The sequence below is a fragment of the Juglans microcarpa x Juglans regia genome, chromosome 6D (assembly GCF_004785595.1).
Source record: "Juglans microcarpa x Juglans regia isolate MS1-56 chromosome 6D, Jm3101_v1.0, whole genome shotgun sequence".
NCBI lineage: Eukaryota > Viridiplantae > Streptophyta > Magnoliopsida > Fagales > Juglandaceae > Juglans > Juglans microcarpa x Juglans regia.
In genome coordinates, this window is record NC_054604.1 from 29,243,197 (window position 1) to 29,261,539 (window position 18,343).

Sequence of the window (18,343 nt, forward strand, 5' to 3'; positions counted from 1 at the left end):
AAGAGTTGTTTGGTTTATACTTACCTGTGGTACCATTTTATGGTATCGCAAATTTTGTTGCAGATGAGGATGACGAGCCTTAGCTTGGCTCCGTTGGTGGAGTGATCTGGGATTGCTCATGTTTATCGAATTTCATTTTTTATCAATTTATGTGTTGCCTTTGTAATATATTTGGGATGACTGTATAACTTTTTAAAGGTAATTTGTTTTAAATATTTGTATTTAAATTTCTGGTACTTAGATGACTTATTTATATTATCCGCTGCGATTTTTATTATGCACTATTGCATGCTGCACACACTTGAGCACATTTCGTTGGGATGCGTGACCCGTGTTGTCATCATCCTGACGTCACGATTCTCTTATTTTTGTACGTGGGAGTCGGGGCGTCACAGGTGGTATCATAGCAGTTCGGCTCTGGGTAAAACCACATGTCCCATAGGTGGAGTACCAGAAAGTTTAAAAGTTGTGACTTGAAATTATTTGGTTTGAAGTATGTTATTTTAATGGTTTGAATTTATTTATGTTCTTATAATTTGTTGGTTTTATTTATTTTATTGTATACTACTTGTATATTATTTTATTTTATTCGTTTTATTTTATGGTAGGTTATTTTATTTTTTAATTATTTTATTGTGTACTGCTTCATTGTTTTCTTCATTTTGTCTTATGATATTTTATTATTGGCTTTATTCTATTTTATTTTATGTTGTATTGTCGTATTTTAATTTATTTTACTACAGTTGTATTTTAATTTGCATGAGTTGAAAGTGAGGTTAAGGTTACGCTATGTCAGGAAGATGATGCGATCGAGAATGTTATTGTTAGGCTTGAACATTTAGTGTAGTAGGCCTGAACTCTTGGTGTTTGGCTTGTTTTTAATATCGAGACTTGAAGGGAACGGCATGGTCTGGGTGAACTCTATGGAGTAGGAACTCAAGTCGCAACTGAGGAGTGGAATAGTTTTAAATCGCTTAGATTAATTGAGGTCATAGCTTCCGTAGAAATTAAGTAGTGAGTTTATGAAGTAGGAAGTTGTAAGTTCAACGAATTTCAAGGTTAGATTTTTGAGAAGTTCATCTAAGGTTTGAGGCTCAATAGTTTTTAGGAAATAAGTTTATAGGATTTAAGGTGGTAGGTTCAACAAACAATTAAGGGATTACTTAGATTAGAAGTTTTCGATCTTGCCGACCTTGGTAAGCTATTTGATAATATTTGGGGTTTTAGAATTTACAAGTTTTATAAGGTGAATGTTTTAGAATTAAGGTCATCGATCTGCAAGATTTTGGGAAATGATTTTTATCTGGTTTAAGGTTTTAGAATTGCAGAGTTGAATGACTGAATTAAATAGGATCGATCTGAGTTGAGTTATTGATATGAAAATTTCTTTGGAAATGGAAAGTGATGATCTTGTTCATGTAATTTCTGGGGATTGAAGATGTTGATCTAGTTCGATAAATGATTGTTTTTAGTTCGAGGTCACAGTGGCAGGTTAAGGATATAATCCATATTAGTATTAAGGATAATAGATGGTGTTGATTTAGGAAATAATTCTTGTTGATTTCGAGGATATAGGTCTAGATGATGAAAATGATAGTGATGGACCACTTGCACATTTGGAGCATATTTTGTTTTGGCTAAGGGTGCATGAGATCGATACGTATTAGTGGTAGTGTTTATGGAATTCGGAGAGTACAGGTCCTAGTCTCATTTTTTTTTTGGCTTGGAAGAAGTGGCTTTGTGGTTGTTGTAGAGGAGTCGATACAATAGTATTAAATTCAAGAGATTTTGGCTTAGAGTTTTTGGTTAGTCAATCCGAGTGTGTAGTCGAAGCGGATTACTCAATGAAATGATGGTTGACAATAATTATTGTGATTATCTACAGGAATTAATTGTGACTTGAGGTTACCTAGAAATTTAAATTTTGAGGTTATACTTTCTTTGAAGATCGAGCATCCAGTTGGTTGGATTAAGGACATTGTTATTTAACTTGAAGAGAGATTGATGGGTCGTCATGTAAGGTGTATGATAAGATTTTAGGAGTTGAAGCTTAGGCATCAACGGTGGATAGCATAATCAAGTATGTGAGTTAATCAAGCATTAGAATCCTTTGGTGCTTTGCAATGGCTTTTGGTGGATTGAAGATTTGAGCAGTATGGCTTGCCTTGGGGTTTAGTAGTGATGTGCTATTGAAGGAACTAGTCGTACTGATACTAGCTCATAGGAGTAGAAGAAGGTGGGCGAGTTACTGAGAAGGTTTCGATAATGTTTTGGTGAAGTCAATGATGGTCCGTAGTGAGTTTAGTCACCGCTAGATTAGATGTTATTAAGAATGTAAGGTGGTAAAGGTTTTCTGGTTAGTAGGTATGGAGCCACCTTGTACTCGATGGTGCTAGTTTTTATGAGGACATAAATTTTATGCTTGTGGTGAATATCAGAGTGCGCAGCAGAAGCGTGATATTTTTGTTGTAGTTAGGAGTTCGGATATTGTGCTGATCTTGAGGAATTAGTGGTAATTTAAATTTTTGAGACGATACTTGTAGTTGAAGATTAATCATTTGGTTGTGCCAATTATGTTATGGATGGTTAACTTTGGAAGTGGCCATTAGGTTACCAAAGGTAGAATTCAATGAAAGTTTATAAGTTGTAGCATAGGAATTGATTGAGGTTAGCATGGATTATTGTATGAAGTTATTAATCATTGGAATATATTGGATATTGTATTAAAGTTCTTGGTGAAAGGAGATTTTGGATAACATAGCCACCATAGGAATATTAGGCGTAATGTGCCACTGGGGGACTAATGCGAGTATGATGGAATTGCCTATGGAATTATCCTGTTTTAGCATAATGTATGGCCTTACAAATTTCGAGGACGAAATTTTTTTTTAAGGGGGGAGAATGTAACACCCCGTATTTTAGTGTATTTTCACTGAAGGATTATTTTTATTAATTCAAAAATTTATTCTCTTATTTTAAAATTATCGGATATTTTAAATGGGTTATTTTATGATATTTAAATTGTGAAAATTAAATTTGATATGTTTTCTTAATATTATTTATTGTTGTACATTAAAATTGTTCTTCTTTTTAAATTAATTGATTATGGGATTTAATTATTTTATTTTTATTGTATCATTACGTTTAATTTATTTTAATTGATTTGCTGTTTTAAAATCATTTTCGTTGGATCATTTTTGTGACCCAGAAGGTGAGAATTGGACCTCATTTCTTTTCCCCACTTTTCTTTTTTTCTCTTTTTCTTTCCTCTCTCTCTTCTTTCTCCCCCAGCTCTCCCCCGCGCGGCACCCTTCTCTCCTCTCACCCCGTGTCCGCGTCTCCCTCACCCAAACCACCGCCGTCGCGCCACCGTGCGCGACACCGCCCAGCCCAACCTTTTCCCCACCAGTCGGCGACCCTTCCCCGTAAATCCCAGCCTCTATCTCGCCGCCGATAATCCTCACGCACCACACCCAGCCGCGACGCTCTCTTCACTCCAGTGCCGCCGTCGCGCCACCTCCGGCCACCATTTCTTCACCACTTCATCCTCGACCTCCTAGCAACCCAATGGACCCAACTCCAGCTCCGATCCGTCACCGGTGAAGTACATCCAACCCCATTTTCGATTTGGATATTTTTGGCCTAAAACCACCATTTGCGCCACCACCCACGGCAAACCACTACCACCATTGGCTTCACCGACCTCTATAGGCCCTACCCTATCAATTTCGGGTCTTAGTTTGTCTCCGTTGAAAAGTGGATTTTTGAGACCCACGGCCACAGTGTATTTTACACTGTTACGTTGCTGAGCCGCCACTTCTTGCAGTTTCGTGATCCTTCGAAAATTATTATATAGCACTGTAAGTATTTTTCCAAAGAACTTTCGTGATTTAAATGTATTTTTACACTAACACATATTATTGTAATCTGGTTGGACATGCCGAACTGAGTCCGAGGAGTTCGGGAGTCGGATGGATTATGGACGGAGTTGTGTGTTTGGTTGGTATTGTGAATTATTGGTTGTTGTGGTGTTGTTTCATGTATATGACATATTTGCACGCATGTTCATGTTTGTAAATGAAAACTGAGTTTTCACATGATTGCATACATGTTCATGTGTTTATCTGAAAATTAGATTTTCATATGAAATAATTTGAGTGTCTTTGAAACGACTAGATTGACTGGTTTGAGAAAAAGGAAAAGAGACTGTAGGGACGGTGGTAAGCAGGGATGGTGGTAGAGTCCCGCCTGTGATTCCCATCTACGGTACATGCGGTAGGGATGGTGGTAAGCAGGGATGGTGGTTGTGTTCCCGCCTGTGATTCCCGCCTACGGTGCACGCGGTAGGGATGGTGGTAAGCAAGGACGGTGGTAGAGTCCCGCCTGTGATTCCCGCCTACGGTGCACGCGGTGGGGATGATGGTTGTGTCCCGCCTGTGATTCCCTCCTACAGTGCTCTGATAAGTATTCTTGGTGTGTGATAAGTATTCATTGTGTAGAAATGAACTATAGGGATGGTGATAAGTAGGGATGGTGGTAGAGTTCCGCCTGTGATTCCCGCCTACGGTGCACGCCGTAGGAATGGTGGTTAGCAGGGATGGTGGTTGTGTCCCGCATGTGATTCCCACCTATGGTGCACGCGGTAGGGAGGTGGTAAGCAGGGACGGTGGTAGAGTCCCGCCTGCGATTCCCACGTTCAATGTCCGATAAATGGTTTGTTTTGTGTGAATCATTTTCTAGAAAAATGACAGAATGTGTTTTTGGGCCAAAATGAGATTTTGGCGTATGTTGGAAATAATCATTTTTGGAGAAAAATGGTATTTTATGGCTAAGTGGATTTTGTCGTATGAATGCATGTTGGTTGCATTAATATGTTTTTATTTCAAGAGTTGTTTGGTTTATACTTACCTGTGGTACCATTTTATGGTATCGCAGATTTTGTTGCAGATGAGGATGACGAGCCTTAGCTTGGCTCCGTTGGTGGAGTGATCTGGGATTGCTCCTGTTTATCGAATTTCATTTTTTATCAATTTATGTGTTGCCTTTGTAATATATTTGGGATGACTGTATAACTCTTTAAAAGTAATTTGTTTTGAATATTTATATTTAAATTTCTAGTACTTAGATGACTTATTTATATTATCTGCTGCGATTTTTATTGTGTACTCTTGCATGTTGTGCATACTTGAGCACATTTCTTTGGGATGGGTGACCCATGTTGTCATCATCATGACGTCACGATTCTTTTATTTTTGTACGTGGGAGTCGGGGCGTCACAAAATCCGTATCTTGCAAATGATCTATTCTATGTGATTGAGAGTATTGAAATTATTGTGTCATTTCTGACGTGATTGTAGTTGATAGGACGGCTGCTCTGCTTCATATAACATCCTGACCACTTAGAAGCGGTTCTGTTTGAATATATAGGATACTAAAATATATATAACTTTACATTGAGCTGATTTAGTTTGTAATTAGTAGTGCTCCGATTTCTTTGACCACGTTTGTCAAATTCTGAGATATAACCACAATACTTGGTCTATAAACTAGATAATACATATATAATACACTTACGAAAACTACATATACATTAATAATTAATCTGACCCCTTTTCTGAAGGAACGGCGGATTCGAGTCCAGATCGATCAGGCAAAACACCGTAATTAATTTATTATAGGGCAGTTCAGCTTTATTCTTTTTGGATAATATATACTAAGTGACTGCATGCATGCACGCTGGCCGCTGTAACTTTTGTCGATTCAAAGGCATTACTGGGAAAGTGGCCCAATTATAAAAACTTGTTCATTATAAATATTTCCAAAAAATCATTCGAGGCTCCACATGTATCTCGCTACAATTAATAATTATTTGATCAACACCATCAGCCACCTCCCCACATGGCTGGTGACGTATAATTCAAGACTTTAGTGTGTTCATTACCCTTATGATCATTCTTCGATCATCGATCCTTCTAATACAGCAACAGAAAACCGTATCGAGAAACCAAGGAATGGCGCGCACCACAGCGCCCGGCGCCACCCATGCTTCTCCTCTTAACGCCACCAGGCTGATGCGCCGCACGGCCCTGAACCGTGCATTCGCTGCAGTCTACGCATGCGCCATCGCAGCCCTGTTTTATCACCATGTACTTAAGCTCAGCAACTCCACCACCTTGATCACCTTCTTCCTCTCCCTCTCCTTGTTACTCTCTGATCTTGTTCTTGCTTTCATGTGGATCACCACCCAGTCTTTCCGCATGCGACCAATCCGCCGTGAGGCATTCCCTGAAAACCTCAAACAAGTCGTTGTCGACGACAAAGGTTTCCCGGCGCTGGACGTGTTCATATGCACTGCGGATCCATATAAGGAGCCACCCATGGGCGTGGTGAACACGGCCTTATCGGTCATGGCTTACGACTACCCTACAAATAAGGTTTCAGTCTATGTTTCTGACGATGGGGGCTCGCAGCTTACCCTCTTTGCTTTCATGGAGGCTGCCAAGTTTGCAAGGCACTGGTTACCCTTCTGCAGGAAGAATGATATTGTGGAGAGGAGCCCCGGCGTGTATTTCTCTTCAGATCATGATCATCACCCGCCATTCTGCTCTGAAACTGAGAGTATTAAGGTAAGTATATATTGAGAGTACGTAATACCAGCTAATTCCTTTCCTTTAAATTCATGAGGTTTGTTCCTTTTTCAATTAGGGCGACAAGGTACTCATTTTTTTCAACCTAATTTGATTGTCTTTATCAGAAGTACTCAAAGCTTATGTCTATATTTTTTATTATAAAAAATAAAAGTGTTTTCACTAAAGTTGCGGATTGATCTGATCTCTATCATTCATTATTTCAGTAGTGATAAGTATCACCCAGAGAGTCCTCGATATCTATGGAATCTTTCAAAATCCAAAGCTGACATGATCAATCTTGTCAATAAATTGACTCAAACAAAAAGTATATGCAATTTATTTTATTGAAGTATTGGGACTTGGGAATGCAAACTTTCATTATTATGCCATAGCTTCGTGGGTATGAAATTATTTACTAAACTGCATATTTTATAATATATTTTACGAAATATATTTTAAAGTGACGATATTTTTATAAAATAATATTTTACTAAATTATTTTTTATTTTAAAATATAATTATATAATATATTATGAAAAGTGATGTGTATTTATCATTTTTCATGACATTATGAAGGATAATAATAGCTTACTATTTCTTATCTCTTGTTTATTATTTTTTTTAATTTTTTAATTTTTTTATTTAATAATTAAGAATGTGATTATCAGTGAAGTTGTATATTTTTTTAATGATTAAAAATGTTAAAACTATTTAAAATAATAAAATAAAAATAAAAATTTCAAATGTATTATAGAATAATAAACTTGATATTAAGAAGTATATAGTAAGCTATCATTATTCAATTATGAATGATAAAAGCATGGATATACGGTCAGTTGCTTTCGTAAAAACTTAATTATAACGGCATTCAACGAGACCAAATCATAAGATGCTTGGTTACTACGAGAAAAGGCAATTACAAAACCAAAAAAGGGTGAAGAATAGTAGTACGTACCGACAATGCAACAAGACAAACAGTTTCCTAGAGGCTAGCTAGTGATGTAGAGAATGTCGAGATTTATTATATCAACTAATGAATAGTTTTTTTATTTTTTCATAGGAAAAATTATATTTACAATTTGATATAAAAGATACACAGTACTCCATATTGATTAAATTTTCTTATTAATCAAATTACAGGTGTCTACAATACCGAATTGTAAGCAGTACTATTGTTGTTTTCATAATTATAATATATATGTCCTATGTACAGGAAATTGTATGTTGCATACCATGCTTATATATATAACAAAACTCTTATAATCAAAATAGAAATTAATTAGTGTATTCTTTTTCGGTTGCTAATAAAGCAAGTTGTATAAATCTAGACGATGTACTATAGCATGAAGGCGAGGGTAGAGAATATTATTGAGAGAGCTGGAAAAGTTGGTGAGGAATACATTGCGAGTGAACAAGAGCACGAAGCTTTCAACAAATGGACTGCTGGATCATTTACACGTCAAGATCATCCTACCGTTATTCAGGTTATAATGCCCACTTTTGTTGAATTAATTGTGTTTCGTATACTACTTTTGAAAAACAAAAATAAAAAAAAAAAAATAGGTCCTAATTTATTATAAAGTCCTGGATTTGGAAATTTTCCTCGCAAGAATAGATCAACAACCACGTAGCCAAACAGCACAGGCGGCTGGAGTAATATGTAAAGCAATGTTTTCTTGGCGGCCTACTCTTTGTGACAAGTACTACGGACATGAACACAGGTTCTATTGGACAGCGACAAAGACAAAGACATCACAGGCCATGTCATGCCAAATCTTATATATGTCTCCAGAGAAAAGAGCAGGACTTCACCCCACCATTTTAAGGCTGGCGCCCTTAATGTCCTGGTAAGCATCCCTACCTAAGAGCCAAACCTGTATTATAATTAGTTGTCTCCCGGTGATTATCTGGTGATCCATTCATTCTAACCCATATATATTGAAGTACTTGTATATAATTTGTTTATAGAGTAATTCTACTTCTCATGATCGTTTTTCTCAGTCAGTCACATATGTTAATGTCCCACAGTTTAAATGATATATTTTTTTGATAAAATAAATTAAATGAAAAATCTCTTAAAATGAGTTATATCAACCGGTGTGACTAAAAATAATAAAATCTAAAATAGATGAACAATGTATCTTTTTGTCTCTAATATCATATACTTAATCATGGGTTATGTATACATGATATCCTTCCAATCGATCATAGATGTGTGTGTATATATATATTTATGTATGTATGTATGTATGTATGTATGATATAGAACAAGAGATCCTCAATATCATGAGTAAAATGTCTATAGTCGCTAATGTTTATATTAATAACAATCTCAAACAACTTGAGATAGTTACTATTTTAACCATTGGTTTTTCTGGAATGCTTTGACATTGGTGGGATAAATATCTCAAAGACTTATGAAAATATTATGAATGTTATTTTCGATTCATTCACCCATTTCACCATTATTTACATTAATGATATTCTTATATTTTTCAAGTCTTTTGATGAACACTAAAAACATTTGCATCATATATATATACACTCTTTTCTTCATGAAAGAATCCACACACACACACACACACACACACATATATATATATATATATATATATATATATATTATATAACATGCTTAATTTTTTGCTTGGTTGTTTGGGTCCATGCAATATTGAAGCTTCGAGTGTCGGCTATCATGACGAATGCACCAATCATTTTGACCCAAGATTGTGATATGTACTCCAACGATGCTCAAACGCCTCTACGTGCTCTATGTTACCTATTGGACCCTAAGTTTCAATCAAACTTAGGGTACCTTCAGTTCCCTCAACGATTTAATGGGATCAACAGGACAGACATCTATGCTTGTGCTTTTATGCGTTTGTTTCAAATTAATCCTTCTGGAATGGACGGACTTTTAGGCCCCAATTATGTCGGAACCGGATGCTTTTTCAATCGGCGAGTATTCTTTGGAACCCCATTATCTTTGGTGCCACCGGAAATTCCAGAACTGAGCCCCGGCCACACTGTTGATGACAAGCCTATCCAGTCCCGACCAACATTGACAATGGCACACCATGTAGCCAAATGCAATTATGAGAACCACACCACGTGGGGCTCTAAGGTCAGCTCAGCTCATTAATCAATTCATCTTATCTCAACTCTCAATCCAAACGAGACTTAGATCTTTGTAAATTTTAAATGGTTTTAAGTGTCAACCACTTTAATTTAAATTGACAGATTAAATATTTGTGCAGATAGGGTTCAGATATGGGTCTCTAGTGGAGGACTTCTACACAGGGTATCGACTAGAGTGTGAGGGATGGAGGTCCATGTTTTTGTATCCTGACAGGGCAGCCTTTTATGGGGATTCACCAATCAACCTTGTTGATGTGCTAAATCAGACTAAGCGATGGGCCATTGGCCTCCTCGAGGTGGGCTTCTCTCGATATTGTCCTTTAACCTTTGGGGCACGGTCCATGGGTCTTCTCATGGGCCTCTCCTATGCACATTATGCCTTCTGGCCCATCTGGTCCATTCCAATCACGATTTATGCCTTCCTCCCCCAGCTTGCCCTCCTCAATGGGATTACTATTTTCCCAATGGTATGTTCTCCTACTTACAGCATTTGATATAGTAATATACAATAAATTGAGTGAAAATCATGAATGACCATTAATATTATAGCTTACCGCGGTCATAAATTCTTTGTTCTATGCAGTATAGTGCCTAATTTTTTGAAGTGAAAATCGAGTTGCAGGTCTCAGAGCAATGGTTTCTCTTGTACGTGTTTCTTTTCCTGGGTTCCTACGGGCAGGATTTCCTGGATTTTTCCTTAGCTGGAGGAACCTTGGAGAGTTGGTGGAACGAGCAAAGAATGTGGATGATAAGGGACCCTCTTGTTACTTGTTTGGTTTAGTTGAGTACTTGCTCAAGTCCATAGGCATTTCCGCACAGGGTTTCAACGTCACCTGCAAAGTTCTGGACGACGAGCAAAGCAAAAGATACGAACAAGGTATCTTTGAGTTCGGAGTCTCATCGCCCATGTTTGTGCCGCTGACAGCGGCGGCGATAATCAACTTTGTCTCCTTTTTTTGGGGGCTAGTGAGAGTTTGTACAGGCAGCAGTAGATGGGAAGGAGCGTTCGTGCAGATGTTCATAGCAGGTTTTGTCACCCTGAACTGCTGGCCAATCTACGAAGCCATGGTGTTGAGGAGTGACAAAGGAAGGATGCTTACTAAAACTACTCTGATATCAACTTTTCTGGCAACTGCCCTCTATATAACATCTTTTCTTGCCCTAAGAGGGAACTGAGATAAGGGCTCTCTTTGTGGTTAAAACCTTCTCATTTTATTTCCTATTTGAGATTAATTGAAACTTTTGTATTTTCATATAATGGACTTCTGAATCACAATAATGGTTTTGTAGTTAGATATCTCGTATTATATATATAGTTGTGGAGTGGACTAAAACAATGCATGACGAATAAGGTCATGGGTCTGGTTCTCAAAATAGATAATAAATAAATCACCCTATCGACAAGTAGCTAGCATAACTTTATTTATCCATAAAAAAAATTGCAGTCCAAAGAACTAGATTTGAAAGAATAGATCATCCGGAGAAAAGAAGTGCTAACAAAGATATTATAAAAATAAATTTACAAATTGATATAGCTTCAAATGATAATATTACCTTAGATTTACTTTAAAACAAAAGTAATTTTATAAGCTAACGTATATGTACCACATAATCAAGACACGTCAATCTATAAATTTACTTTCGTGAAATCTCTTTGTATTTAAAACATTTCTCATAAACTAATATAAGTCGTCCAAGCATGCAGTACCGTGTAATAAATGGTACAAAAAGTACTTTTTTTTTTTAACATACCATAATAATTCATCATTGTTTGCATACAAATTCTTTTACTCAGTTAAAAGTAGCAATATTGAACCTAGTATAAAATAAACTAGAAAATAAAATATCGTAATTTCAGCTCGTGGCAAAAGATGCTGCAGCAACAAGAACACTTGCTATAAATGTTGAGATCATGGTAGTTCTAATATGTAATTTTCCTTTATCTCTCCTCCAGACCACACTTTCATAAATTGGCCAGGAATTCACTACTCCGAAGCCTGCTAAGAAAATCTGCACAAACAGTCCCTCCACCTCCACTTTGCTGCCTCTGAAGATCCATACAAGCCCCCAGACAAATGAGACTAAGTTGACAAATGCTGCCGTTGTTAGTGGCACAAACATGGGTGATGGGACTCCAAACTCAAAGAAGCCTTGCATGTATCTTTTGCTTTGTTCATCGTCAAGCACTTTGCTGGTCACATTGAAACCTTGTGTGGGAATACCCACAGACTTGAGAAAGAACTCCAGGAATCCAAACAAGTAACATGTGAGGCCCCTTATATTCCACATCCTCTGATCATTCCACCATCTTTGGACCGTTCCACCGTAGAACAAAAAGTCGAGGAGATCCTGCAGATAGGCTCCTAAGAAAAGGAACATATACAATAGAAACCATGACTCTGACACCTGCAACATATAATTTTTCACTTTGAATATGTCAAACAAATAAAAATCTATGAATATTAGAAAAACTCTATTTCGAGAACACATCCTCCACTCCAACTTGATCTGTTACAAAAATTATGTCATTACTTGTAAGTAGAAAGACTCATCATGTTAATCTACGGACGTAGAAAAAGATAGCTTATAAAAAGTGCTTGCATGTACATACACTTGGGAAGATGCTGATCCCGTTGAGGAGAGCTAGCTGGGGGAGGAAGGCATACATGGTGATGGGAATGGACCAGAAGGACCAGAAGCCAACCTGGGCATAAGCAAGTGCCATGAGAAGACCGATGGATCTGACGCCGAAGGTTACTTGACTAAACTTAGAGAAAACCACATCAAGTAGGCCTATGGACCATCGCTTTTGTTGATTCAGCACGTCGACAAGGGTAATTGGTGCGTCACCCAAAAATGCTGCCCTCCTTGGACTGCAGAATATTGACTTCCATCCCTCGCAGTGTAGCCGATAACCCGTGAAGTAGTCCTCAACCAATGATCCATATCTGACACCAATCTGTGCAGTTTGCCAAAAAAATTAATTAGTTTGTCAGTACAATTACCCTGCTAGAAAGATCCTTCTTTTTTTTTTTCTTTTTTTTTTTTTCTAAAAACTTCATTAAAATAAAAGATAATATATGTTAGAGGGGTAGAATTTTCCAACAAAATATCACAAAACAACAACAACAGTACAAATATGGTGAAAAAAAAAGAACGAAAAAAAAAAGGGTTCTGAGATCAATTTTTTGGTCTCTACTCAAGCCCTACTAAGAGGGAACCGTCTTAAAAGACATTTTAAAGGTAAGCCACCGTTGGAAGCGGTGCAATCGGATGCACTGTAGTTGAAAGTCTTTAGGTATTTGTTGGTGAGGTCCTTAGTCTCTCTCACAAGATCACCAGTTATAGAAAGCAATAATCCAGATAGACTGGCATGGGAAGGGCAAATCTGCAACGCCTCTGGAGTGGCGCTTGAGGACCACGCGCCGGTGGAATGGAGGAGGGGTCTGGCCGATCTGAAGGATCGGAGGTTGGGGAGTCTGCTGGTGCAGCACGTGTAGCCGATGGAGCTGTTAGAGTGCAGCAGCGCATGAAGACCACACGTGGAAACAAACCACGCGTGAATGCCATGCGCCAACATTTTGGGCGCGGTTCCATGTTGTCCCAGTAGATTGGTGGGAAGGGAACGTCGTGGTGGGGCGCATCTCTACTGTTCATGGCCAGAGTGCAATAGATATGAGAAAATTCACGCCAATGGAAAAACACTACCATAAAAGCATATTCACAAATAGGTAGTGGAAAGGAAGATGAAAATGAAAAGGAAATGGAGTTCCTCTCCAGGGACGGCACTTGGAATGATTGGTTTTCTTTCTAGAGAGAAGGCAGAGCTTCTCTATCTAATTCTTAAGGAAGCCTTGTTCCTTCTTAGTTTATTAACAAAAAATTATGATATATATATATATATATATCAGATAACTATGTTACGTTGATGAAGGCTTGCCTCTTTTAGAGAAAAAGAGTTAATCCAAATTATTCTAGTAGCACTACACTATAATGACATGGAATAAAAGTAGGATGAGAATGTAGTGTATATATAGCATTTTTTTATTATTAAGAATTGCAAACATCTCAATACACCCAACTCTCATATATAGAGAATTATATCAATATATAAGTACTAGTGATTTAGAGTTAAGATTCATGCCAAATATATAATGCTTGGAGAAAGGCAAAATATACAGGTACGTAATTACTAATTATTAAGAATAATTAGCTGGTTACCTCAAAACCCCATTTGGTCTGGTTCTCATAATTGCAGCTTGCGACCTCGTGTGCCAATTCCAGAATTGGTTGGGACCGAATAGGTTTGTCCACAACATGGAAGGGACCTAATTCAGGGATTTCTGGTGGCACAAACGTTGATGGACCTCCAAAGAACGCTCGTCGGCAAAAGAAGCAGCCGGTTCCAACATGGTTAGGCCCAGCTAGTCCATCAAACCCCACCGAATTGATTTGAAACAAACGTTTATATTCACAAGCATAGGTGTCATTCTTGTTAATCCCACGAAAGTGTTGGGGAAATTGAATGTATCCTACTTCGGTCGACCGATCAAGTTGAGCTTGTGTACTAGTACTACTAGTGTTGAGCAGGTAGCATAGCACACGCAGAGGCGTACGAGGATCATTGGAGTACATATCACAATCTAGGGTAAGGATTATGGGAGCATTTGTCATGGTCGCCGATACCCGGAGCTTCATGCATGGCCACAAAATTTTAAATATATATATATATATATATATATATATAAAGACATTAAAACAAACAGATCACCATGATTTTGGAAAGATTTAACATGCTAGTTTACAAATAAAAAATTGTTTGGTAGTATGGGAGTACTATATATATATGAATGACGGATTTCTCATATATGATCCTATCAATAAATGTCATATATTTGAAATTTTTTACATAAATAATAATTTTTAATAAATGATAAATATTGTACTAATGTTTATACTGATCTGAGTCTGTCTAATGATCTGTCCTGATAAATATATAGATCAGTACTTATGCTTACCAATGCATTGAGGGCACCAGCTTTAAAATGGTGGGGTGAAATCCTGCTTTTTTGTCTGGAGACATAAATAAGATTTGGCATCAAATTGCCGGTGATGTCTTTGTCTTTCCTATTCTCCAACAAAACCTGCTCATTCATTGTCCACAACTCCACATGATATACATCAATAAGTCTGTTTTCGTCACAAATAATTCGTCATAAATGTTCGTTTTTCTTGTAGTGTTAAAGTTATTTTTTATTCTGAATTTTATTATTTTTGGTCACACATTTTAAACAGATTTAAATAAAAATGATTGATATAACTAAAGATGAAATTACATTTATTTTATTCAACAGTTGACTAGTAAAGCAGGTAATTTAATTGGCATATATCCATATTCACAACACAAACCTGGATCACAGTGGGATGATCTTGGCGTGTAAATCCCTCTGTCCATTTGTTAAATGCTCTGCGCTCTTCTTCTCCAGTCATGTACTCATCCCCAACTTTCCCTCTCTCGACAACATTATCTACCCTGATTTTCATGTTATCGTACATTGTCTGCAACATACAAAAACACTATTGTTTTAACTTCTTTTACGACTATAATAAATTTCGTATTTACACATGACAAACTCGTATATATAAGCAAAACTTTGTACCTATAGTGTAAAAGTTGTTTTTAATTGCAAATTAGTATGGAAGACAAATACGTACCCATCACATCATTACAAACATGAAATAATTTGATTTGTAAAATTGAAACTCTTCAAAAAATTCTTACAAATCAAATTATATTCTATCAGCTATGTGTACTGGCTCCGTTTGGATAGTAAAAATATTTTATCTTATCTCATCTTATCATTATAAATTTTTTAAATTTTCACATAAAATATTATAAACAATTTAACTTTTTCAAATCTCAAAAGAATAATAATATTAAAAAATAATATTTTATTTAACTTTTAATTTTTATCTCAAATGTCTCATATTAACTCATTATCCTACTAACGACACCTAAATCTGATATAAAAAATGAAAGAAATATATATATATATATATATATGTATATAATATATATAGCATCCGATAAATTAAATATATAAGCATCCACTATTGAATGACAGTTCAAACCACAAGTGACGTCAGCTACGAATTAGGGGCAAGGAGACTTGGTACTACCTACTAGTTTATGTTTAGATAATGAGGTATTCTTAGATATTTTGTGAATAATAAATAAAAAATTAATGATAAAATATTTAATAGTAGTGAAAAATAAGTAAAATGTAATAATAAAATAATAAATAGTAATTAAGTATTATGAGAATACTCCTCATATCCAAAATAGTATATATCCCTTGTTGCGTGTTTAATTTTTTAAGGTAAGAATCTTTTAAAATAAGTAGTTAAGGCATCAATTAAATATCTTGGATAATTTTATAATATAAAGTGAGAAATATACTACAAGTTATAGGTGAAAAGTATTTTCTAGTTTTATAAAAAAATATCATATGCTCTCAATTGTCCTTTTTCATAAATGAGGTCAACATATTTTCATGATAAATACAGCTTAATTCCTCAAAATAATATTCAGTCAGTTCACAATTTGTTCATTTTCAGTTAAAGATTAGTGGTCTAGTTGTTCTTACTCAATGGCGTTGAACTAATTAACACTCAAGACCTAATTAATTAATGCCATATATTGAGTTGATTCTTTTATATATATATATATATATAGAGTAACATTAATTCTTGAATTCTTTCAACACCAAATAATTAAACAAGCTAATTATGACAATACTTAGGGCTCGTAAATTTGGATACATAGAATATTTCAAAATATCTGTAAATAGTAGAGAAATATTTTGTGAATGATAGTGAAATAATGTGAGTTAAGATGTGTTATTGTGTTTTGGAAAATAAGAGAGAAAAAATAGAATAAAAATATTATAAAGTTAAAAAAATGTTTAAATATTATTTTATGATATTATTTTTATTTTAAAATTTGAAAAATTTGTATTATTTTTTGTATTTTGTTTAAGAGTTTAGAAAAGTCGTAATGATTAAATGAAAAAGTTAAAAATTTGAAATTAAAAAAAGTTTTGTATTTGAGTCATGGTGTTTGAAAATGAAATATCTGAAAACACTACCACCCTTATGTTTCCAAGCATACCCTTAGTTTTTCTATTTTTGTTTCTTTTTATATATCTGCATATGAGAAATTTTATATGGAAGTCTTACAACATGTGATTTATCATTTTTTACCTTCTATCTTTTTTTTTTTTTTCTAAAGGTAGAACAATTAAACTTTATTCATTTAAAACGGGACGTTACAATTTTGACTTGAGATGTACAAAATACAAGTCAACTAATACTTTTAAAGCTTTTCAATATACAAATTTCTTTGTAACTGACATGGTCTAGTTTATTACTGTAACTCTTTACAGACAAACCATATGAAAGACAGCACTCTGTCCTAAAATAGATTTTACATTCAATCTTAATGCTTAAATATGTGTATTTAAATAAAAATATAAAAATGACAAATTAATCATATATTTATTAGGTAGAAATATGTGGTGTAAGGATTCCTTGTAGCATTTATAATCTCCATGTCCATGCATGGATAATTGATAGATGTGTACTCCAACATAATATCATTATATGTGTGTGTGTAGTGCGTTACCTTGATCTTCTCGGCCTCAAAGTTCGGAGAATTATTCAGAGCAAAATATGATTCTGGGCTTCTTTCTACTAGGTTATTCTTTCTACAAAAGGGCAACCAATGGCTTGCAAACTTAGCAGCCTCCATGAAAGCAAAGAGAGTGAGCTGCGAGCCCCCATCGTCTGATACGTAGACTGAGATCTTCTCTGTTGGATAGTCATATGCCATGACAGATAAGGCCGTACTCGCCACGCTCAATGGCGGCTCCTTGTACGGGTCGGCGGTACATATGAACACGTCGAGTGCAGGAAAATCGGATTGATCTTTCACAACCCTATTGAGGTTTTCGGGGAATTCCTTGCGGTGGATTGGACGCATACGGCAAGACTGGGTGCCAGCCCACATGAGAGCAAGCACAAGATCAGAGATCAGCATGGAGAGGGAGATAATGGAGGAGGCTAAGGCGGGGGAGTTTATGAGCATGAATGCATGGCGATACAGGAGGGCGAGGATGGCAGACGCGTAAACTGCAGCAAACAGACGGTTGAAGAGAGTGAGCTGAGAGTGCTCAATCTCATAAAGGGGAGGATAGCCTGAGGCTGAGGCATGGGTGGTGGACGGCCTGCTGGCAGCGGTGCGGCCTGGACTCGTTCCCTCCATTATTGTGGCGTACTTTGCATGTGAGTCCGCGTCTTGGTTAATTAATAGGCCTAGCTAGCTGTGGATATGTGTGTGGGATGACACAACACAGTGAACACACGGTCCAGGGGCTTCGAGAGCAGAGTACACATGTACCAGCGGAAAACCGGAGCTGGCAGGGCTCCACACCACTGGTCCTCCCTTTCATAATGACGTGCACGGCATGCAGATTGATTAAGGGCAGTGCTAGACAGTGGGTCCCGACGCCGCCCAC

At 36.4% G+C, this 18,343-nt stretch overlaps 1 protein-coding gene and 1 pseudogene across 2 annotated transcripts; one reads left to right on the plus strand and one right to left on the minus strand.

The window, feature by feature from the left end:
• The first annotated feature begins 5,830 nt into the window (after positions 1-5,830).
• On the plus strand, positions 5,831-11,060 carry LOC121234846 (annotated as a pseudogene).
• A 428-nt stretch (positions 11,061-11,488) lies between these two features.
• On the minus strand, positions 11,489-18,118 carry LOC121234845 (cellulose synthase-like protein G3). Of its 2 annotated transcripts, none has more exons than XM_041130970.1 (6): positions 17,452-18,118; positions 15,177-15,326; positions 14,786-14,911; positions 13,989-14,459; positions 12,379-12,726; positions 11,489-12,173 (listed from the first exon to the last, which is right to left on the minus strand). In XM_041130970.1, the coding sequence occupies exons 1-6, from the start codon at positions 18,088-18,090 to the stop codon at positions 11,622-11,624; spliced, it is 2,286 nt and encodes a 761-aa protein (XP_040986904.1). In that variant the 5' UTR covers positions 18,091-18,118; the 3' UTR covers positions 11,489-11,621. The 2 variants fall into 2 exon arrangements, with proteins under 2 accessions (XP_040986904.1, XP_040986903.1); XM_041130969.1 differs by having other exon boundaries at positions 11,489-12,275.
• Between the last annotated feature and the right edge of the window lie 225 nt (positions 18,119-18,343).